The sequence below is a fragment of the Triticum dicoccoides genome, chromosome 7B (genome assembly GCF_002162155.2).
Source record: "Triticum dicoccoides isolate Atlit2015 ecotype Zavitan chromosome 7B, WEW_v2.0, whole genome shotgun sequence".
Taxonomy (NCBI): Eukaryota; Viridiplantae; Streptophyta; class Magnoliopsida; order Poales; family Poaceae; genus Triticum; species Triticum dicoccoides.
In genome coordinates, this window is record NC_041393.1 from 504123168 (window position 1) to 504148092 (window position 24925).

The 24925-nt window shown below is 42.3% G+C and overlaps 1 protein-coding gene across 1 annotated transcript; it reads right to left on the reverse strand.

Annotated features, from left to right (window-relative positions):
- Positions 1–20566: 20566 nt before the first annotated feature.
- LOC119337574 (probable inositol oxygenase) lies at positions 20567–24070 on the reverse strand. The gene is made up of 10 exons (XM_037609736.1): positions 23927–24070; positions 23643–23742; positions 22294–22580; positions 21914–21973; positions 21762–21814; positions 21554–21676; positions 21373–21442; positions 21179–21257; positions 21006–21087; positions 20567–20900 (listed from the first exon to the last, which is right to left on the reverse strand). The coding sequence occupies exons 1-10, from the start codon at positions 23955–23957 to the stop codon at positions 20874–20876; spliced, it is 912 nt and encodes a 303-aa protein (XP_037465633.1). The 5' UTR covers positions 23958–24070; the 3' UTR covers positions 20567–20873.
- Between the last annotated feature and the right edge of the window lie 855 nt (positions 24071–24925).

The window sequence follows — 24925 nt, forward strand, 5'->3', positions numbered from 1 at the left end:
GTTGTACATGTAGACCCGTGGCACCCATCTGAAATCTTGTTGTGCCGTGTAGTTTCCCATGCTTTGTATTCTTTCACTACTGCTTTGTCTTGAACTGATATGATTTGAACCGTGTCTCTATTTTGATTTGGCAAGACAATGCAGTGACCATAGGACATAGATATATGTTTGTTTGATGCTTTTATTATGTACTAGTACTTGGCAATAGAAGACTTGGTAGTTTAATTCTGTCCACCTAACTAATGAACTAGTTCACCGAAATGAGTTTCATATACTAGTACATGCTAAACTTGTTATGTGTCTGCTTGTTTCTTCTTTTAGAATGCTGACAGAATATTGGGGAAGAATGCCTTATTAAGCAATGGTAGAGGAAGTAATGCATATAAGGTTCAGGATAGTGACACATCCTTGTTGGTCTCCAACAAAGCTAATAAAACAGCTAAGGAAGACTATCTTGAAGACAGCGAGACAACCCCAAAGTCCTGTCTTGGTTTAGTGTTCGAGTTACTGGCCACTACCGCTTGCACAAGCTATTCAAACTCACTGTCTGAATCAGTTCGGTTTCTTGAGTCTCAACTACAAGCTGAAAGACATCGATAAGTTGTGTTGCGACAAGAAGCGGAAGGACTGCGGAAGTCCCTGGAGCATTCAGATGCATACTTTCTGGTGCAACAGCAAGCATTGGAGGATTTTAGCGTCAAACTGAACAAAGCTAATAAGCTTGCTGAACTTATTGCCAGCATGGTGGATACCCAGGATAACGTTTCTTGAGCTCTTCTGAAGTTGTTTCAGTTATGCTCTTGTTTTGATGCCGTGTTTATTTGCACTGGTGGCCAATTTTGACGGCCAGTGTATGTAATATGCTACTTTGTTCCCTATATTTGCACTGGTGGCGAACTTTGATGCCCAGTGGATGTGATATGTGTAATAGCGGTAATAGGCTAGCATTAATTGCTTGCTTATTTGTTTCCTTATTGTCTTGTTTAGTTGTTTGCTTGTAGTCACTGCAGTTATTTTTCTGTGTTTTTCTAGTGGCCACAATAGCCTATTTTTGGTAACTAGGGCAAAATAATCATGGCAACACACGGACTGTTGTAACCATGGGCCTCCTACAGGCTGTATGATCCATGGGCCTTCTTCCGACCGTAGGATCCATTGGCCTTTTATACGGTCCGTAGGATCCATTGGCCTTCTATACGGGCCTTAGGATTCATGGGCCTTCTACGGGGCGTAGGGTCCATGGGCCTTCTACGGTCGTACGATCCATGGGCCTTCTACGGGCCGTACGATCCATGGGCCTCATACAAGCCGTAGGATCCATGGGCCTTCTACGGGGCGTATCATCATTTCACCAATCATGGGTCGTACTATTCATAGACCATAACGGGTCGTTAATAAGCCGTATTTGATAACTCTATGAAAACAACCCAACGGGTTTTTTTTGACATGAAAACGGCCCAATGTATTAACTGTCCACAAACGGGCGGACTGTAACGACGAGCTCAATTTGGCCCACAAGAAGAAAATGATAGTAACGGGCCGTATGTAACTGAATGCTGCAAATGAGCCCAAGAATCAATGGGCCCTGAGAAGGCCGAAAGATAACTTGGGCTGGAAACGGCCCAATGGAATAACGGGCCGTTAATGGGTATAAAGTGATACACTGTTCATTACGGTCCAGTTTCACCACGGGCCGTTAATGGGCCAAGAGTTACAAAGGGCCTCATATGGGCCGAAAGAAGTCATGGGCCACACATGGGCCGGAAGTTAAAACGGGCTGGAATCATATTGGACGACCCAGATGATGCTACTGGGCCTAATTCGGAGAGGTCGTAACGGGCCCTGTGTTAGCAGGCTATAAATGGGCTATATGCGAACACGCCATTAACAGGCTTTCTGTGGGCCGGCCCGCCACCTTTTGACCAAGTCAAACGGGCCAGCCTTTTCATAGGAATGGGCCTCTGTTGGGTCGTGCCACATGTCGCCGTATCATAGGCGCCTTCGGTCCAATGAGTGGATGACATCTGTCCCAACAGTGAGCCGACACATGTTTCCTTCAGCCAATGATGATTTTACATGTGGAAAATCCCCATTGGCCGGGGCAGTTAACGGGTTATCGGATCCAAAACCGGACCCGATAGCTTAACGGTGTTTCGTTATGATGGATGCCACGTGTCGGTCACCCTTGACGAAAGCACTTCTGTGACGCGCGATTTATCGTCATGGAAGTGGACACTTCCATGATGATAATTTTGGTAATGTCATGGAACACTTCTACGACAGCACAGGTATGACTATCTTGATTTTGTCATAAAATCATCATGGATGTACATGCATGACAAAAAACGCGACCTATTGTGAAAAACACGTATCATCACGGAAGTGTTTTATTTGTAGTGAGTGCACTCACTCTTCCATACTGCCTTTGTTGAGATGTCCACATATGAGGTTCTTTGCTGAAGAATTGAGTTGCTTTAATATCTTCACATCTACAACATTGATGCTAGGGCCAATAGTGGAGATGCCATTCTTGATGATGAACCAGAGATCGTTGTCAATTGCCTTAAGATGCATGCGTGATAACCCACAAGTATAGGGGGTCGCAATAGTTTTCGAGGGTAGAGTATTCAACCCAAATTTATTGATTCGTCACAAGGGGAGCCAAAGAATATTCTCAAGTATTAGCAGTTGAGTTGTCGATTCAACCACACCTGAAAGACTTAATATCTGCAACAAAGTATTTAGTAGCAAAGTAGTATGGAAATAACTGTAACGGTGACAAAAGTAACAATAGCAGTTTTGTAGCAATCGTAACAGTGGCAACGGAGAAGTAACTTAGCAAAGATAAATATGTGAAAAGCTCATAGGCAATGGATCAATGATGGATAATTATGTCGGATGTAATTCATCATGCAACAGTTATAACATAGGGTGACACAGAAGTAGCTCCAGTTCATCAATGTAATGTAGGCATGTATTCCGAATATAGTCATACATACGTGCTTATGGAAAAGAACTTGCATGGCATCTTTTGTCCTACCCTCCCGTGGCAGCAGGTGTTGGGTTTCGTAGTAATTTCAAAAAATTTCCTACGCGCACACAGGATCATGTGATGCATAGCAACGAGAGGAGAGTGTTGTCTACGTACCCAACGCAGACCGACTGCGGAAGCGATGACACGACGTAGAGGAAGTAGTCGTACGTCTTCACGATCCAACCGATCAAGCACCGAAACTACGGCACCTCCGAGTTCGAGCACACGTTCAGCTCGATGACGATCCCCGGACTCCGATCCAGCAAAGTGTCGGGGAAGAGTTTCGTCAGCACGACGGCGTGGTGACGATCTTGATGAACTACAGCAGCAGGGCTTCGCCTAAACTCCGCTACAGTATTATCGAGGAATATGGTGGCAGGGGGCACCGCACACGGATAAGGAATCGATCACGTGGATCAACTTGTGTCAACTTGTGTGTTTAGAGGTGCCCCTGCCTCCGTATATAAAGGAGCCAAGGGGGGGAGGAGGCGCCGGCCAGGAGGAGGTGGCGCAGGAGGAGTCCTACTCCTACCGGGAGTAGGACTCCCCTCCAATCCTATTCCAACTAGGAATCCCCAAAGGGGGAAAGAGGAGAAGGGTGGCCGGCCACCTCTCCTAGTCCTAATAGGACTAGGGGAAGGGGGGAGGCGCGCAGCCCCCTTGGGCTGCCCCTTTCTCCTTTCCACTAAGGCCCACGATGGCCCATATGGCTCCCGGGGGGTTCCGGTAACCTCCCGGTAACCCGGTAAAATCCCGATTTCACCCGGAACACTTCCGATATCCAAATATAGGCTTCCAATATATCAATCTTTACGTCTCGACCATTTTGAGACTCCTCGTCATGTCCGTGATCACATCCGGGACTCCGAACAACCTTCGGTACATCAAAATGCATAAACTCATAATATAACTGTCATCGTAACCTTAAGCGTGCGGACCCTACGGGTTCGAGAACAATGTAGACATGACCGAGACACGTCTCCGGTCAATAACCAATAGCGGGACCTGGATGCCCATATTGGCTCCTACATATTCTACGAAGATCTTTATCGGTCAGACCGCATAACAACATACGTTGTTCCCTTTGTCATCGGTATGTTACTTGCCCGAGATTCGATCGTCGGTATCCAATACCTAGTTCAATCTCGTTACCGGCAAGTCTCTTTACTCGTTCCGTAATACATCATCTCACAACTAACATATTAGTTGTAATGCTTGCAAGGCTTATGTGATGTGTATTACCGAGAGGGCCCAGAGATACCTCTCCGACAATCGGAGTGACAAATCCTAATCTCGAAATACGCCAACCCAACATCGACCATTGGAGACACCTGTAGTTCTCCTTTATAATCACCCAGTTACGTTGTGACGTTTGGTAGTACCCAAAGTGTTCCTCCGGTAAACGGGAGTTGCATAATCTCATAGTCATAGGAACATGTATAAGTCATGAAGAAAGCAATAGCAACATACTAAACGATCGGGTGCTAAGCTAATGGAATGGGTCATGTCAATCAGATCATTCTACTAATGATGTGACCTCGTTAATCAAATAACAACTCATTGTTCATGGTTAGGAAACATAACCATCTTTGATTAACGAGCTAGTCAAGTAGAGGCATACTAGTGACACTCTGTTTGTCTATGTATTCACACATGTATTATGTTTCCGGTAAATACAATTCTAGCATGAATAATAAACATTTATCATGATTATAAGGAAATAAATAATAACTTTATTATTGCCTCTAGGGCATATTTCCTTCAGTCTCCCACTTGCACTAGAGTCAATAATCTAGATTACACTGTAATGATTCTAACACCCATGGAGCCTTGGTGCTGATCATGTTTTGCTCGTGGAAGAGGCTTAGTCAACGGGTCTGCAACATTCAGATCCGTATGTATCTTGCAAATCTCTATGTCTCCCACCTGGACTAGATCCCGGATGGAGTTGGAGCGTCTCTTGATGTGTTTGGTCCTTTTGTGAAATCTGGATTCCTTTGCTAAGGCAATTGCACCAGTATTGTCACAAAAGATTTTCATTGGACCCGATGCACTAGGTATGACACCTAGATCGGATATGAACTCCTTCATCCAGACTCCTTCATTTGCTGCTTCCGAAGCAGCTATGTATTCCGCTTCACATGTAGATCCCGCTACAACGCTTTGTTTAGAACTGCACCAACTGACAGCTCCACCGTTTAATGTAAACACGTATCCGGTTTGCGATTTAGAATCGTCCGGATCAGTGTCAAAGCTTGCATCAACGTAACCTTTTACGGTGAGCTCTTTGTCACCTCCATATACGAGAAACATATCCTTAGTCCTTTTCAGGTATTTCAGGATGTTCTTGGCCGCTGTCCAGTGATCCACTCCTGGATTACTTTGGTACCTCCCTGCTAAACTTATAGCAAGGCATACATCAGGTCTGGTACACAGCATTGCATACATGATAGATCCTATGGCTGATGCATAGGGAACATCTCTCATATTCTCTCTATCTTCTGCAGTGGTCGGGCATTGAGTCTTACTCAATTTCACACCTTGTAACACAGGCAAAAACCCTTTCTTTGCTTGATCCATTTTGAACTTCTTCAAAATTTTGTCAAGGTATGTGCTTTGTGAAAGTCCAATTAAGCGTCTTGATCTATCTCTATAGATCTTAATGCCTAATATGTAAGCAGCTTCACCGAGGTCTTTCATTGAAAAACTTTTATTCAAGTATCCCTTTATGCTATCCAGAAATTCTATATCATTTCCAATCAGTAATATGTCATCCACATATAATATCAGAAATGTTACAGAGCTCCCACTCACTTTCTTGTAAATACAGGCTTCTCCGAAAGTCTGTATAAAACCAAATGCTTTGATCACACTATCAAAACGTTTATTCCAACTCCGAGAGGCTTGCACCAGTCCATAAATGGATCGCTGGAGCTTGCACACTTTGTTAGCTCCCTTTGGATCGACAAAACCTTCTGGTTGCATCATATACAACTCTTCTTCCAGAAATCCATTCAGGAATGCAGTTTTGACATCCATTTGCCAAATTTCATAATCATAAAATGCGGCAATTGCTAACATGATTCGGACGGACTTTAAGCATCGCTACGGGTGAGAAGGTCTCATCGTAGTCAATTCCTTGAACTTGCCGAAAACCTTTTGCGACAAGTCGAGCTTTGTAGACAGTAACATTACCATCAGCGTCAGTCTTCTTCTTAAAGATCCATTTATTCTCAATTGCTTGCCGATCATCGGGCAAGTCAACCAAAGTCCATACTTTGTTCTCATACATGGATCCCATCTCAGATTTCATGGCTTCAAGCCACTTTGCGGAATCTGGGCTCACCATCGCTTCTTCATAGTTCATAGGTTCATCATGATCTAGTAGCATGACTTCCAGAACAGGATTACCGTACCACTCTGGCGCGGATCTTACTCTGGTTGGTCTACGAGGTTCAGTAGTATCTTGATCTGAAGTTTCATGATCATTATCATTGGCTTCCTCACTAACTGGTGTAGGTGTCACTGAAACAGTTTTCTGTGATGAACTACTTTCCAGTAAGGGAGCAGGTACAGTTACCTCGTCAAGTTCTACTTTCCTCCCACTCACTTCTTTCGAGAGAAACTCCTTCTCTAGAAATGATCCATTCTTAGCAACGAATGTCTTGCCTTCGGATTTGTGATAGAAGGTGTACCCGATAGTTTCCTTTGGGTATCCTATGAAGACACATTTCTCCGATTTGGGTTCGAGCTTATCAGGTTGAAGTTTTTTCACATAAGCATCGCAGCCCCAAACTTTAAGAAACGACAACTTTGGTTTCTTGCCAAACCACAGTTCATAAGGCGTCGTCTCAACGGATTTTGATGGTGCCCTATTTAACGTGAATGCGGCCGTCTCTATAGCATAACCCCAAAACGATAGCGGTAAATCGGTAAGAGACATCATAGATCGCACCATATCTAGTAAAGTACGATTACGAAGTTCGGACACACCATTACGCTGTGGTGTTCCGGGTGGCGTGAGTTGCGAAACTATTCCACAGTTTTTCAAATGTACACCAAACTCGTAACTCAAATATTCTCCTCCACGATCAGATCGTAGAAACTTTATTTTCTTGTTACGATGATTTTCAACTTCACTCTGAAATTCTTTTGGTTTCAACATTATGAATATGTGTATAACTACTATCGAGATCTAATAAGAATAGACCACTCTTTAAGGGTGCATGACCATAAAAGATATTACTCATATAAATAGAACAACCATTATTCTCTGATTTAAATGAATAACCGTCTCGCATTAAACAAGATCCAGATATAATGTTCATGCTCAACGCTGGCACCAAATAACAATTATTTAGGTCTAATATTAATCCTGAAGGTAGATGTAGAGGTAGTGTGCCGACCGTGATCACATCGACTTTGGAACCGTTTCCCACGCGCATCGTCACCTCGTTCTTTGCCAGTGCTCGCTTATTCCGTAGTCCCTGTTTCGAGTTGCAAATATTAGCAACAGAACAAGTATCAAATACCCAGGTGCTACTGCGAGCTCTAGTAAGGTACACATCAATAACATGTATATCACATATACCTTTGTTCACCTTGCCATCCTTCTTATCCGCCAAATACTTGGGGCAGTTCCGCTTCCAGTGACCAGTCTGCTTGCAGTAGAAGCACTCAGTTTCAGGCTTAGGTCCAGACTTGGGTTTCTTCTCTTGAGCAGCAACTTGCTTGCCGTTCTTCTTGAAGTTCCCCTTTTTCTTCCCTTTGCCCTTTTTCTTGAAACTAGTGGTCTTGTTAACCATCAACACTTGATGCTCCTTCTTGATTTCTACCTCTGCAGCTTTCAGCATTGCGAAGAGCTCGGGAATAGTCTTGTTCATCCCTTGCATATTATAGTTCATTACGAAGCTCTTGTAGCTTGGTGGCAGTGATTGGAGAATTCTGTCGATGACGCAATCATCCGGAAGATTAACTCCCAATTGAATCAAGTGATTATTATACCCAGACATTTTGAGTATATGCTCACTGACAGAACTGTTCTCCTCCATCTTGCAGCTATAGAACTTATTGGAGACTTCATATCTCTCAATCCGGGCATTTGCTTGAAATATTAACTTCAACTCCTGGAACATCTCATATGCTCCATGACGTTCAAAACGTCGTTGAAGTCCCGATTCTAAGCCGTAAAGCATGGCACACTGAACTATCGAGTAGTCATCAGCTTTGCTCTGCCAGACGTTCATAACATCTGGCGTTGCTCCAGCAGCAGGCCTGGCACCCAGCGGTGCTTCCAGGACGTAATTATTCTGTGCAGCAATGAGGATAATCCTCAAGTTACGGACCCAGTCCGTGTAATTGCTACCATCATCTTTCAATTTTGCTTTCTCAAGGAACGCATTAAAATTCAACGGAACAACAGCACGAGTCATCTATCTACAATCAACATAAACAAGCAAGATACTATCAGGTACTAAGTTCATGATAATATTTAAGTTCAATTAATCATATTATTTAAGAACTCCCACTTAGATAGACATCCCTCTAATCCTCTAAGTGATTACGTGATCCAAATCAACTAAACCATAACCGATCATCACGTGAGATGGAGTAGTTTTCAATGGTGAACATCGTTATGTTGATCATATCTACTATATGATTCACGCTCGACCTTTCGGTCTCCGTGTTCCGAGGCCATATCTGCATATGCTAGGCTCGTCAAGTTTAACCTGAGTATTCTGCGTGTGCAAAAACTGGCTTGCACCCGTTGTAGATGGACGTAGAGCTTATCACACCCGATCATCACGTGGTGTCTGGGCACGACGAACTTTGGCAACGGTGCATACTCAGGGAGAACACTTCTTGATAATTTAATGAGAGATCATCTTATAATGCTACCGTCAATCAAAGCAAGATAAGATGCATAAAAAGATAAACATCACATGCAATCAATATAAGTGATATGATATGGCCATCATCATCTCGTGCTTGTGATCTCCATCTCCGAAGCACCGTCATGATCACCATCGTCACCGGCGTGACACCTTGATCTCCATCGTAGCATCGTTGTCGTCTCGCCAATCTTATGCTTTCACGACTATCACTACCGTTTAGTAATAAAGTTAAGCATTACATCGCGATTGCATTGCATACAATAAAGCGACAACCATACGGCTCCTGCCAGTTGCCGATAACTTGGTTACAAAACATGATCATCTCATACAATAAAATTCAGTATCATGCCTTGACCATATCACATCACAACATGCCCTGCAAAAACAAGTTAGACGTCCTCTACTTTGTTGTTGCAATTTTTTACGTGGCTGCTACGGGCTTAAGTAAGAACCAATCTCACCTACGCATCAAAACCACAACGATAGTTTGTCAAATAGACTCCGTTTTAACCTTCGCAAGGACCGGGCGTAGCCATACTTGGTTCAACTAAAGTTGGAGAGACAGTCGCCCGCAAGCCATCTCTGTGCAAAGCACGTCGAGGGAACCGGTCTCGCGTAAGCGTACGCGTAAGGTTGGTCTGGGTCGTCTCGTCCAACAATACCGCCGAACCAAAATATGACATGCTGGTAGGCAGTATGACTTGTATCGTCCACAACTCACTTGTGTTCTACTCGTGCATATAACATCAACATCAATAACCAGGCTCTGATACCACTGTTGGGTTTCGTAGTAATTTCAAAAAAAATTCCTACGCGCACACAGGATCATGTGATGCATAGCAACGAGAGGAGAGTGTTGTCTACGTACCCAACGTAGACCAACTGCGGAAGCGATGACACGACGTAGAGGAAGTAGTCGTACGTCTTCACGATCCAACCGATCAAGCACCGAAACTACGGCACCTCCGAGTTCGAGCACACGTTCAGCTCGATGACGATCCCCGGACTCCGATCCAGCAAAGTGTCGGGGAAGAGTTTCGTCAGCACGACGGCGTGGTGACGATCTTGATGAACTACAGCAGCAGGGCTTCGCCTAAACTCCGCTACAGTATTATCGAGGAATATGGTGGCAGGGGGCACCGCACACGGCTAAGGAATCGATCACGTGGATCAACTTGTGTCAACTTGTGTGTTTAGAGGTGCCCCTGCCTCCGTATATAAAGGAGCCAAGGGGGGAGGAGGCGCCGGCCAGGAGGAGGTGGCGCAGGAGGAGTCCTACTCCTACCGGGAGTAGGACTCCCCTCCAATCCTATTCCAACTAGGAATCCCCAAAGGGGGAAAGAGGAGAAGGGTGGCCGGCCACCTCTCCTAGTCCTAATAGGACTAGGGGAAGGGGGGAGGCGCGCAGCCCCCTTGGGCTGCCCCTTTCTCCTTTCCACTAAGGCCCATGATGGCCCATATGGCTCCCGGGGGGTTCCGGTAACCTTCCGGTAACCCGGTAAAATCCCGATTTCACCCGGAACACTTCCGATATCCAAATATAGGCTTCCAATATATCAATCTTTACGTCTCGACCATTTCGAGACTCCTCGTCATGTCCGTGATCACATCCGGGACTCCGAACAACCTTCGGTACATCAAAATGCATAAACTCATAATATAACTGTCATCGTAACCTTAAGCGTGCGGACCCTACGGGTTCGAGAACAATGTAGACATGACCGAGACACGTCTCCGGTCAATAACCAATAGCGGGACCTGGATGCCCATATTGGCTCCTACATATTCTACGAAGATCTTTATCGGTCAGACCGCATAACAACATACGTTGTTCCCTTTGTCATCGGTATGTTACTTGCCCGAGATTCGATCGTCGGTATCCAATACCTAGTTCAATCTCGTTACCGGCAAGTCTCTTTACTTGTTCCGTAATACATCATCTTACAACTAACATATTAGTTGTAATGCTTGCAAGGCTTATGTGATGTATATTACCGAGAGGGCCCAGAGATACCTCTCCGACAATCGGAGTGACAAATCCTAATCTCGAAATACGCCAACCCAACATCGACCATTGGAGACACCTGTAGTACTCCTTTATAATCACCCAGTTACGTTGTGACGTTTGGTAGTACCCAAAGTGTTCCTCCGGTAAACGGGAGTTGCATAATCTCATAGTCATAGGAACATGTATAAGTCATGAAGAAAGCAATAGCAACATACTAAACGATCGGGTGCTAAGCTAATGGAATGGGTCATGTCAATCAGATCATTCTACTAATGATGTGACCTCGTTAATCAAATAACAACTCATTGTTCATGGTTAGGAAACATAACCATCTTTGATTAACGAGCTAGTCAAGTAGAGGCATACTAGTGACACTCTGTTTGTCTATGTATTCACACATGTATTATGTTTCCGGTAAATACAATTCTAGCATGAATAATAAACATTTATCATGATTATAAGGAAATAAATAATAACTTTATTATTGCCTCTAGGGCATATTTCCTTCAGCAGGGTCCTATTGGAAACTAAGGGATATTAAGGCCTCCTATTAATAGAGTACCGAACCAAAGCATTAGCACTTAGTGAATACATGAAGTCCTCAAACTACGGTCATCACCGGGAAGTGTCCCGACTATTGTCACTCGAGGGTTTGCCGGATCATAACACGTAGTGGGTGACTATAACTTGCAAGATAGGATCAAGAACTCAAATATATTCATGAAAAAATAATAGGCTCAGATCTAAAATCATGGCGCTCGGGCCCTAGTGAAAAGCATTAAGCATGGCAAAGTCATAGCAACATCAATCTTAGAACATAATGGATACTAGGGATCAAACCTTAACAAAACTAACTCGATTACATGGTAAATCTCATCCAACCCGTCACCGTCCAGCAAGCCTACGATGGGATTACTCACGCACGGCAGTGAGCATCATGAAATTGGTGATGGAGGATGGTTGATGATGACGATGGCGACGGATTCCCCTCTCCGGAGCCCCAAACAGACTCCAGATCAGCCCTCCCGAGGAAGAACAGAGCTTGGCGGCGGTTCCGTATCGTAAAACGCAATGAATCCTTCTCTATGATTTTTTTCTCCCTGAACGTGAATATATAGAGTTGGAGTTGAGGTCGGTGGAGGTCTAGAGGGCCCACGAGGCAGGGGGCGCGCCCTAGGGGGGCCATCCACCCTCGTGGATAGGGTGTGGGCCCCCTTCTGTTGATTCTTTTGTCAATATCTTTTATTAATTTCAAAACGTGACTCCGTGAAGTTTCAGGTCATTCCGAGAACTTTTATTTCTGCACCAAAATAACACCATGACAATTCTGCTGAAAATAGCGTCAGTCCGGGTTAATTCCATTCAAATCATGCAAGTTAGAGTCCAAAACAAGCGCAAAAGTGTTTGTAAAAGTAGAAACGTTGGAGATGTATCAACTCTCCCAAGCTTAAACCTTTGCTCGCCCTCAAGCAATTCAGTTGACAAACTGAAAGTGATAAAGAAAAACTTTTACAAACTCTGTTTGATCTTGTTGTTGCAAATATGTAAAGCCAGCATTCAAGTTTTTAGCAAAGATTATGAATTAACCATTTTCACAATAACACTTAGGTCTCACATTTACTCATATCAATGGCATAATCCACTAGCGAGCAATAATAATAAATCTCGAATGAGAACACTTTATGAAAACAATCATAATATGATATAACAAGATGGTATCTCGCTAGCCCTTTCTGAGACCGCAAAACATAAATGCAGAGCACCCCTAAAGATCAAGGACTAACTAGACATTGTAATTCATGGTAAAAGAGATCCAGTCACAGTCATACTCAATGTAAATTAATAACAATGCATACAAATGACAGTGGTGCTCTCCAACTAGTGCTTTTTTATAAGAGGATGATGACTCAAGATAAAAGTAAATAGATAGGCCCTTCGCAGAGGGAAGCAGGGATTTGTAGAGGTGCCAGAGCTCGAGTTTTGAAACAGAGATAAATAATATTTTGACCGGCATACTTCCATTGTCAACATAACAACCAAGAGATCTCGATATCTTCCATGCTACATACATTATAGGCGGTTCCCAAACAGAATGGTAAAGTTTATACTCCCCCACCACCAACGAGCACATTCCATGGCTAGTCCGAAACAACGGGTACCGTACAACTAACAACAATCCTGGGGGAGTTTTGTTTGCAATTATTTTGATTTGATTTGAGCATGGGACTGGGCATCCCGGTTACCGACCATTTTCTCGTGAATGATGAGCGGAGTTCACTCATCGGGAGGATAACCCACCTAGCATGGAAGATATAGACAACCCTAGTTGATACATGAGCTATTCGAGCATACAAAACAGAATTTCATTTGAAGGTTTAGAGTTTGGCACATGCAAATTTACTTGGATCGGCAGGTAAATACCATATAGGGAGGTATGGTGGACTCATATGGAATAACTTTGGGGTTTATGGAAGTGGATGAACAAGCAGTATTCCCGCTTAGTACAAGTGAAGGCTAGAAAGAGACTGGAAAGCGACAAACTAGAGAGCGACAACAACCATGAACATGCATTAAGATTAATCAACAATGAGTGCAAGCATGAGTAGGATATAAATCACCATGAACATAAATATCTCGGATGCTATGTTGATTTTGTTTCAACTACATGCGTGAACATGTGCCAAGTCAAGCCACTCGAATCTTTCAAAGGAGTATACCATATTATCATACCACATCATAACCATTTTAATAGCATGTTTGCACGCAAGATAAACCATTATAAACTCCTAGCTAATTAAGCATGGCATGAGTAACTATAATCTCTAATTGTCATTGCAAACATGTTTCATTCATAATGGATTGAATCAGGAACGATGAACTAATCATATTTATAAAAACAAGATAGGTCGAGTTCATACCAACTTTTCTCATCTCAATCATTTCATCATATATCGTTATTATTGCCTTTCACTTGCACGACCGAACAGTGTAGATAATAATAATAGTGTACGTGCATCGGACTAAGCTGGAATCTGCAAACATTTAATTCAACGGAGAAGACAAGGTAATATGGGCTCGTGGTTAGATCAATAATAATGCATATGAGAGCCACTCATCATTTTTATTGTGGTCTTCTCCTCTCGACCCCCAAAGAAAAGAAAAAGAATTTCAAAGAAAGAGAAAAACTATTTGCATGGGTAATCTTGAAGCATGATCTACATGTAAGATGTAGCTAGCGTTCGGTTTGAATCTTAGGTCACCACTCGAGCCGCGACGCAGGCGTAGTCTTATCCCTTCCGTTTCCCCCACTCTCTCGCCCCTCACCTGGTGCTCCTGCCTGCTTCATGCACACCGCCTCCTCGCAGGCGACCCCTTCCCACCCCTCCGCCTCCTCGCTCTCAACTGTCCGCCGTAGTCTCCATGTTTTCCTTCCCCGCCGCCCCCAGCCATAGGGGCTCGTCAGCGAGGCAGGCAACTACGACAACATCAAGCTTGTCTTCAAGGAGACGAGGGTGGATGTTACAGTCGCACGCGAACGGGAGCGCATTTCCTGCAGTGGAACTCGACGATGGTCAATGTCTCCTTCATAGCAACACTAGCAGGACGAGCAGCACACGCGGCGTGCCACTCTGACGTAGAGCTTCATGCGCTACCGTGGTCGGCGTGCGCGTACGGTGCAGGAGTTCGAGCTAGCTTTCTTCGTTGTGAGCGACTTGCATATTTTGCTATCGGGTACGAGTTGGTTGTTCCCCTATCCTCGATTCTAATTCAGTTCATCTTTGCTATGTGATAATGCCGCAGCGAGGAGATTCTAAACCCGTTGTTAGCGCTGAGGCTCTCCGGGATCGTCATGGGTGAGCCGGACACCCACGACGACCACGACCAACGAGTCTGGCTGCACTGGCGGGGGGGGTGGGGGGGTTATAAGGAAGCGCATAGCATTCCTCCGACAAGCAAATCAGTTGGTGTGGTGCATTTTTCGCTAGTAGTACCATTTGTTCTCATGCTCTGATCTGCTAGATAACTCAGTGTGTTTTATTGCCTGATCGGTTTTGATTTGGAGGCACTATTTTTCTAAATCCGTTGTCTGATGGCAACTTAACATTTGTTGTACACGGCAGTTTTTCTATGATTTTTAGGAGGAGAACAAATTGTTATTTTTTCTGAATTTCCCATGTCTCAACATTTTGCCATGGAAAAATTGCCATGATTTTAGGGAAAAACTAGTTGTTATAGGTTGTCAATTTTCCCATGTCTCATAATTTACCATGGCAACTTTTTTTGTGATTTTCAACTTATCATTTTCTAATCTCATGTCAAATTTATCATGATTTTTAGGAAAAGAAACTATGTTAAATCAAAAACTTGTTGCACTAAATTAGCCACTGTACAAAGAGAAAAATTGTCATGTTTCCCACAAAAAGTAAATTTTCCATGGTACAAAAAGAATAGTGTTCCCTAACATTTCCAATTTTTTACACTCCCCACATTTTTGCCATGGCAAATCTCTTTTTTATTGCAACTTAACACCTTTTGTTACCATGGCAGTTTTGCCATGAGAACATGTTTCCCCACTAATGTTGTCATGTCTTCAATTTACGCCATGGCAAAATTGCCATGTTTTTAGTTTAGAAACAATTTAGCAAATTTTATTTTTATTTTTCCATGGAAAAATTTATTTATTTTATTTGCCACGGGCAATTTTGTTTTTCAAAATTGGCCGTTTAAATTTTACTTTTATTGCCATGGCAATTTTTCCTTTATTGCCATGGCAATTTAAATTGAACATACATGGCAAGTTAACCTTTTATTTTGCTATGGCAATTTTTTACTTTTATTGGTATGGCAATTATACCTTCATTTTATTGGCAATTTTTACTTTAAAATATACGGAAAATTATTATTTTTTGCCATGGCAACTTAAGATGTTCAAAAACATGGCAAAGTTATAGATGTTCAAAAACATGGCAAACTTGACATGATAACTTAAGATGTTCAAAAACATGGCAGAGTTATAGATGTTCAAAAACATGGCAGACTTGTCATGGTAACTTAAGATATTCAAAAACATGGCAAACTTGCCATGGCAAAATTTAAGATGTGCAAAAACAGGACAAACTTCTTTTAATTAAGTTTGTTCAAAAACATGACAAACTTCTTTAATTAACATTTTAAAAAACATGCAAACTTGCCATGGCAAAGTTATAGATGTTCAACTTAAAATATTAAAAAACATGTCAAATTTGCCATGGCAATTTAAAATGTTCAAAAACATGGCAAAGTTATAGACGTGCAAAAGCATGGCAACTTCTTTTAATTAAGTTTGTTTGAAAACATGGAAAACTTCTTTAGTTAACATGTTCACAAACATGCAAACTTGCCATGTCAACTAAAGATGGTAGAAAACATGGCAAACTTGCCATGACAACTTGTGGTGTTAAAAAACGTGGCAAAGTAATAGATGTTTAGAAACATGCAAATTGCCATGATAATTTAAGATGTCAAAAACATTTGTTGCCATGGCAAAAAGTTTTGATCCTTCGAAATTTGTTTTGCCATGGGGATTACATGTACGATGTGATTACAACTTAAGATGTTTTCTGCATTTTCTCCAAAAAAATTATATCTGTCTAGAGAGAACAATTTTCACCATATCTTTTTTTGTGCATATGTTTGATGCCATCTTGTATCCATGTTCTATCTATATGTAAACTTCATGGCAACTTTTCGTATTTTCTAAACTTCATAGTGATGGCAACATTTCATAGTGTAAAGATACAGATTGGCATGACTTCTTCCTTGTTTGAGCCATTTTGAAAACATAAACTTGAACATGGCAAAAAGTTTCATAGAATGGCAACAGAACATGGTAATTTTGTTGTGCAAAAGGCCAGTGTTTATTAGTCACAGAAAAACTAGCCTTTAGTAGTCATAACTTAATATGGGCTTTGTTTTTCGTTTGTTTCATAGGAAAAAGTTCTATAGGGCCCGGTGGATGGGGCGTACATGCTGCGGCGCTTCTCCTCCCGAATGAGTCGTTTGATCGATGTCCCACCCGTACCAAACGAAACATTAGATCTGGGATGCTCCCAGACCGAACGTTCGGTCCATATCGACGTCCAAAGGAAAAGAGGGGAGCTGCACGGATCGAACCCTGGGCAACTAGGAGATCACCTGTGCTGCTAGCCACTACGCCCACGTCCAGTTTATGTGTAACTAGTTGGGCCAGACACACTTGATGTGAAAGGAGGCGGTTTTCCACTAGTTTTCTTTTTTTTCTATTTTTTCACTTGGTTTTCATCATTTTTCCTCCGGTTTTACAAGTATTTCTCATTTTTATTCCATTTTTGTTATTTTCCTCCAGTTTTCTTTATTTCTTTCTCCGGATTTCACTTTTTTTTTCTTTCCCTTTTCTTCAATTTTGTTTGTTTCTTTCCCTTTCCCATTCCTTTTCTCGGTTTTCCCTTTTCACTATTCAACATTTTTCAGACACAAGTTAACATTTTTTTAATACATGATCAAGATTTTTACTATACACATTTAACATTTTACAAATACAAGTTTAACATTTTTTAATAGATCGCCGACATTTCTTCTATACACATTTAACATTTTTCAAACACAAGTTTAACATTTTTTTGAATACATGGTCAACATTTTTACTATAACCATTTAATATTTTTCAAATACAATTTTAACACTTTTAGAATATATGGTCAACATTTTTCTATACGCATTTAGTATTTTCCAAATACAAGTTCAACATTTTTTGAATACATGGTCAAGATTCTTACTATACACCTTTAACATCTGTCAAATATAAGTTATACATTTTTTTAGTACACTGTCAGCATTTTTTATATACATATTTAAAAAATTTCAAATACAAATTTAAATTTTTTAATGCATGGTCAACATTTTTACTATACACATTTAACATTTTTTTTAATACAAGTTTAACACTTTCTGAATACATGGTCACACAGATTTAGTATTTTTCAAATACAAGTTTAACTTTTTTGAATACATGATCAAAAAATTTACTATACACATTTAGCATTTTTAAAATACAAGTTTAACATTCTATATGGTCAATTTAATACATACACATTTAATTTTTTTCAAATACTACTTTAATATTTTAATACATGGTCAACATTTTTACTACACACATTTCAAATTTTGTAAATATAAGTTTTAAATTCTTTTAATACATGGTCAACATTTTTTCTATACACATTTAATATTTTTCAAATACAAATTTACCTTTTCCCGAATAAGTGACCAGCATTTTTTCTAGACATATTTAATATTTTTAAATGAAGTTTAACATTTTTTACATTTAACATATTTAAAATATTTGACTAACATTTTTCAAAATCTTACTTAATATTTTTCTTAAAAACTTGATTTTTATTTTTAAAATTAATTTATCAACTTTGTAAAAACATTATATATATATATATATATATATATATATATATATATATATATATATATATATATATATATTGCGGGGAACATTGTATAATTTTTGTATACACACATGGTCAACACTTTTTTCAATACACTTCTAACATTTTTCAGATGCATGATTACCAGTTTTTCAATATTATGTAAAATATATTTTGTAATTTATATGTTTATAATTTTTTAAAGTATAAAATATTGTAAAAAAAGAAATCAAAAAATGGAACAAAAAATGTGAGAGGGAAAAAAAACGAGGCTCTGCTCTCCGGCACACCAGGGCCAACCCATCGATGTCCTGACGCTATGGTTTCCCTAGTTCTCGCTTAAAGTGAGACATAGGGCGCCCGTTCTCGGGCCTCCGAGGGAGCTATATCTCGCCGCAACAAGATATTAGGTCGTATCGCGTCTGGCGCGAGTCTAGCGGGTTGGCCAACACTATAGCTTCTGTAGTGATTTTGATAAGATTCTATGGACAGGTTTCAACTGGTTTCAGAGGCCTGTGCTGTCTTTCTTTCTCTTTGTTTATATGTGTTTTTATATCAATTTTCTCCATTTTTTTTGTTTTATTGATTCATTCTTTTTTATTTTTAAAATACATGTCAACTTTTTAATACATGATGTACATTTTTTGCATACACGTGGAGCAATTTATAGATATACATTGAACATTTTTTAAATACACCATGAATATATTTTGAAATACATGTTTTAACATTTTTTTCAAATACATATTGAACATTTTTCAATGGTACTACGAATTTTTTCTAAAATCACTTGAATATTATTTTACATTGTAAAAAGTGTCACAAACATGTTTTTGAAATGCATGAATAATTTTTTTAAATGACACAAGCATTTTTAGAAAGTGTAAGAAACATTGTTTTTAAATTTTGCGACCATTTTTTTACAATGTATAAATTTTTTTCTCAAAATATCTTCAACAATTTTTTGAAATGCCTGATATTTTTTAAATGTCACTAACAATTTTTTGAACGGTATAAACATTATTTTAAAAGTTCACAAACAATTTTTAACAATGCATTAACATTTTTAAATGTGTGGTGAATTTTTTGACGGGGCTCACCCGTGGCAGGCCCATCCTCTAGCGGAAGTGGATTTTGAATCACCGCCCGATTTGAGACATGCGAGATTGCCAGCATCGGTGATGCCACATTAGTTACCATCGTCCGAGGACCATCAGCGCCGTGATCCTTGGTTGAGAGAGGCGCTGTTAATTCTACCGGTTTTGCTATTTTTCAAGTACCTAAAATTTTATGTTGCATCAGTCACTTTTTTCTTCTTCATCTTCTTCCTTCCTTTCTACCTTCCTCCTTCTTGCCAACCTCGCTGGAGAAGAACAAGCCCACTATCTATCTTAGGAAAAGTTATGGCCTCACTATCTATATTAGAAGAAAGTCACATACCCATTATCTATCTTACGGGTGAGGGTGGGGTGAGTGAAGGGGATCGCCAGAGTTTGACCGGTGGTGCGGGGCTTAGAAGGATGGTCGGGGAGGTGGCTCGTAACGGTGCTGGGGGAAGGTTGAAGGGAGTGCGGGGCGATGGAGTGGTTCGCGGCAACGCCCGTCGGCCATGGGGTGGTGGAGGCAGGCGGATGGGCAGGGTAGGCTACAGGGGAGGAGGAACTGCCGTGCGGGAGGAAGAAGATGAACATGTCGCGACATGATTCAGGCAATTGGATATTGTTCCGATGGTCATGAAAGGAAGTGACTAGTGGAAACATTTTTTAGACACCTATTAAATAGACGGTCCCTAATTCTACTCCCCACGGAAAAAGTGATATTCTCGGAGCATCTCCAACAAGTGTAAGGTAGGTGTTGTTACCTAAAGACATATGAAAGATGTGGCATTAAATAGACGAGGAGAGAAAACAAAGTTGTATTCCCTTTGTCTAGGTGTATCAGACCCTTCTTATTTTGGGCTAAAGTTTGATCATAAATTCAATGCACAAAATATAAACTATATGTCACAAAAATTAGACTGTATGAAACCTCTTTTGTAGCACGTGCTTTATATTTTTAGAGATTCCCTCGTCAAGTTTTTGGGAAGGAATTTGCGCACGTGTTTCAGCTTCCAAGGAGCAGATTCCGTTTACCAGAGAAGAGTGCAAGCGGCACATACTTTCACACATACTGTATCTGTATGTACTTGCAAGGCGAGTAAAATCATTTCGTTTACAACCGTAGAAGTAGAACAGAGCACACTCGAAAGACAACAAATACCGGCAAATAATTTTTATTAAGTATACGCATAATACGCATGGCTGATGGCCCTACTGGCAACGCTCGCTCAACTTGGATGTGACATGGATCCGTATATATAGTAGTATCACGCACCATACACGTACGACAGCTTGGAACAATCTTTCATCCTTTTTGCTTTCGACGAAGGTAAATAAACTATCATATGTTGTCTGGGTTCCGTTCCGTGTCTGGGTGCGGCCTCCTCACCATCGCACCTTCCCCGGGAAGTACTGGGAAAATTCAGAGAGGAAGCATCGCGTCAGATATTTTGCCTATCACAGGACTCTCAAGAGAGATGTCAGTGAGCGCAGCCGAAACAAAATCACTATTATTACCTTGTCGATGAGCGACATGTAGTAGGGCTTCACTTCCTCGACGTCGATCCTGACGCTGCTCTTGCTGTACAGGTCATACTTGCTGCAAGAACGATGAACAGAGATCGTGCTCAGCTTCTGCATTTCTCCCATCCTTTAAATCTACTCCATTTCATTTCTGTATATCGGCTTACTTGAAGACGTGCAGCCATTTGAGGTTCTCCTTGTCGTCCTCGTTCATCAGGTGCATGTAGGCTCCATGCTTGTGCAGGGCTGAATCGTTCGTGCATACCAAAATATTTGCAAGGTTTTAGTTACTTTGAAACTCAAAACTTCTACCCTGGCATGCAGAAAGAAAGTAACCAAAGCTATTGCGGCGCGCGCTTACGGTAGAAGGAGTGGTATCTGATGATGAACAGCCCTGCAGAAGGAAGGGTGGTCTTGTTCTCCTTGGCAACCTGAAGACGAACATCGTAAACAATATTTCAGAGAACACGGCATGCGCAAACTTCACCGTCGGCGACGAACGAGGGCGCCACGGCGAAGGCGAGGAACGAGTGAGGGTGTACCAGGTACATGTAGTCGTCATGGCCCCATGACATGAGCACGTTGTCCAGCCCGCACCCCTCGGAGTAGGCCCCGAACTTGGTGTTGAACTCCGGGTTGTGGTGGTCAGGGTTCTCCTTTAAGTACTGCGCGCATCGCAGGGAAAGAGACAGAGTCAGAGAGCAAGCAAAGCTTCAGCCTTCGATCGGCTCATAGGGTCCAAGTGCTTACCTTGAAGTGGACGTTGCATTCGTCGAACGCGCAGCCGACGGGGAAGGTGTCACCTGAAGAAAGATGCCACGAAGCTCGTCAAAGATTCAGAGCTGAATTTGGGACAGGCTCTGGAGAGGTTTGATCTGCAAGTGTTTTGCCGATTGATTTACCTACGACTGCCCACTGAGGTAGCTCCCCGAAGGTGGGATGCAGCAGCACCTTGCCCAGATCTGCACACCGTGGCAACTCACATGAGAAAAAAGAACCGTATGCGGGGCCGGTCTGTCCGCCGGTGGCTGTTCTAGGTGAGCCAAAAGAGGACTACAATGTACTATTGTTGGTTATCCCCGGGGAAAAAACAGATACAATTATGCCAGGAGAGTAATGACCTTGTGTAATATGGGATTGTGGAACCTTGTAACACACTCTAGACCCTAGGTAGTTATGGTTGTAAAACGAAATGGATTCAAGATTCTAAAAGAATCTGGTGAGGGATCTGATTCTCAAGATTCTGAAAAAAAGTCTACACGTGTAAAAGTTAGTTAGTTACCATGGATGAGGCCAGTGAGGTGAAGCCAGTCCTCATCGGGGTAGTCCTTGCGGATGGCCTCGGCGGTCTGGAGGAGGTGCTCAATCTGTGGCATGTCCAGGTCAGGGTCGCTGTCGTCTATGAACTCGTTGAGCAGCTCGATGCACTCCCAGATGCTCATCTCCGTCTTGTCCAGCCGCCCATATGCATCCCGCATCCGCTGCACAAACTCGTACGTCTGGTTGATGTGGTTCACGCGGTAGAACTCCTCCACCGTCTTCTTCCGCTCCGACTCCGCGTCGTAGTCCCTGGAGGCATGTATCAGTTCCCACTTCAGTATTGTTCATATACCACTTCTATATCTAAATGTAAGACGTTTTCGCAGTTTAACTGAACCGCCAAAACGTCTTATATTTAGGAACAGGGGTTGTAGTAGTTATCAATTTGATACGCGGAAAGGTTTGATAAGCATGTGGCATGGAGTGCGTGTGGAGACAATGCCCTGCCGTGCGAGCTCTGCTTATCGCGGAAAGAAAAAAACGGAAGACTTTGAAAGCTGAGATACAGAGAAATGTTTCTGATGGACATTTTACTCAATTTCCTAGCATATCCAGTGGGAGTTTCTTGTCAAGTTTTTCTTTTCTTTTTTCTTTCTGCGAAAATGATAAGATTCTTGCCCAGTTTAACTTCTGCTACTCCAATTTTAGTCAATTTCCCTAGCAGGAGGACAGCGTGTTATTGGTTTCAGCTGCTTCTAGGAGGTTCTTACCAATACCGTTATGCATAACATTCTTGTCTATCTTAGGGTGGGGGCTAGGGGGGTGCAGAGGAAGCAACAACCTCCTTTTCTATCTTAGGGATGCAGAGGGTGCATGGGGAAGCAACTTCCTTGTCTATCTTAGGGGTGCTGCGGGGTGCAGGTTCATCCGAAAATCTCACGTGGTTCGCCTGTTTAGAGGGATGCTCCGGGGCGAAGGCAAGCATGATGGTGGGGAGAGGTTGAGGGGAGGGCGGTGCGGCGAGGTTGTCGCTGGAGCGCCGCCGGCCGCGAGTGGCGGCAGCATGCGGCCGTGCCGGTGGCAGTAGGTGGCGGGAGGCAGAAGAATACAGGACAGAACACGATCTGTTAGGGAGAGAATGGTTGGAGGAAGAAGACATAATGTGGTGCGCTTGTTTTCGCTCTAAGGCTTCAGAAATTTCAGCAGACTGCCCCCTAGCTAGTCCCTTTGTTTTGTCCTTTCTCGTGGGACATAAACAAAATTTCAACAGGAGAAACATGGTTCACGCCTTAAAACGTCTCACTTGAATTGATGATTTTTTTCATCCAAGAACCATGGGAGCTCGAGGAAAGAAAACCCATGAGAACTCACCTGAAGGTGTGGCCGAAGGCGTTGGAGTCCGGCACGGTGAAGCCGCCGTCGAGCACGAGCTCCCCCTGGTCGCCGGCGACCTTCCTCTCCGCCGCCGCATCTGCAACCGGCCAACAGAAATTCGAGCTAAATATCAGCACCACGCCTATCCCACGACGTTCTGTTTGCGCACTCAACCTCCGAGAAACATGAACAGAAACTCAACAAGAACAGGCAAGGGAATTATTCAAGAAGAAGAAGCAGAGAGAGGAGCACGCAAATGATATGGGTAAGAAGAGTCTCACCAAACTGAGGCTGCTCGATGATGATGGTCATCTTGAACGGAGAAAAGATTGCCGATCGGAGCTCGCAGCGGCGAGGACGGCAGAGAAGCAGGGTCCAAGAAGACGGTAATGGGTATGCTCGGCTCTGCTCTGCAGGCGGCAAATCGCGAGCGGTATTTATAGGAGGGCCGAGGGGAGGAGGGGCCTGGGCGTCAGCGAGTGGTTGTTGGGGTGGGAGAGATGGCAACGGAGGCCGGAGGGGGATGTAAGAGCCGAAGAGTGAAACGTGACGGCGTGTTGATGGCGCTATCCTTCGGATTTTGGATTTATTAAAGGGGGTCAGTGACTCAGCCATGGCGTGGAGCTACGCCTGTGGATGACAGCAACAGCTCATGCCGTCTGTTTTCTGCCTTTTTGCTAGGGCCTATTTTCATTTCCTTCCTCGTCCGGTTTTCGCTCTGTTATTAATATATTTTATTACACCCTATATATTATTTTACGGAGGGATTATTTTTGTGCAAGAGGTATTAAACTGGCAGCTTGTGGCCTCTTCCTCTGGCTATAACGAAAAAGAAGAAAAAGAAAAACTTAAGGCCACTTTAATTCAATCGATTTTATCAGAAAATAGAGGGTTGAGATCTTATGAATTTTTTATATGTGAGTTGTTTGATTTATATGACAAAATACTAGATAATTTTCCTAAATAACGTTTTGAAACTGGAAGGGCACGAACCAATGCTTATGCGGACGCTTAAAGAAAGGCTCATTCACTTCAACACATATTTTGGTAAAATTAATCATGTACTATTCAAATGGGCATGAAATTCCAGCCATGTGCCCCCACCCCCCTAGTTTTGAAACTCTATGAATGAAGGAAGTCTTTATCTTTATGTTTTACATTTTGGTTGGCCATAAAAAGACGAGTAATGTTGCAGTGACAGAACAAACATGTTTTTATGGATTCAAAATGACTGGCATTAGGTGTCATTTTCTCAATGAAGATTAAGGAGGAAGGAGGGT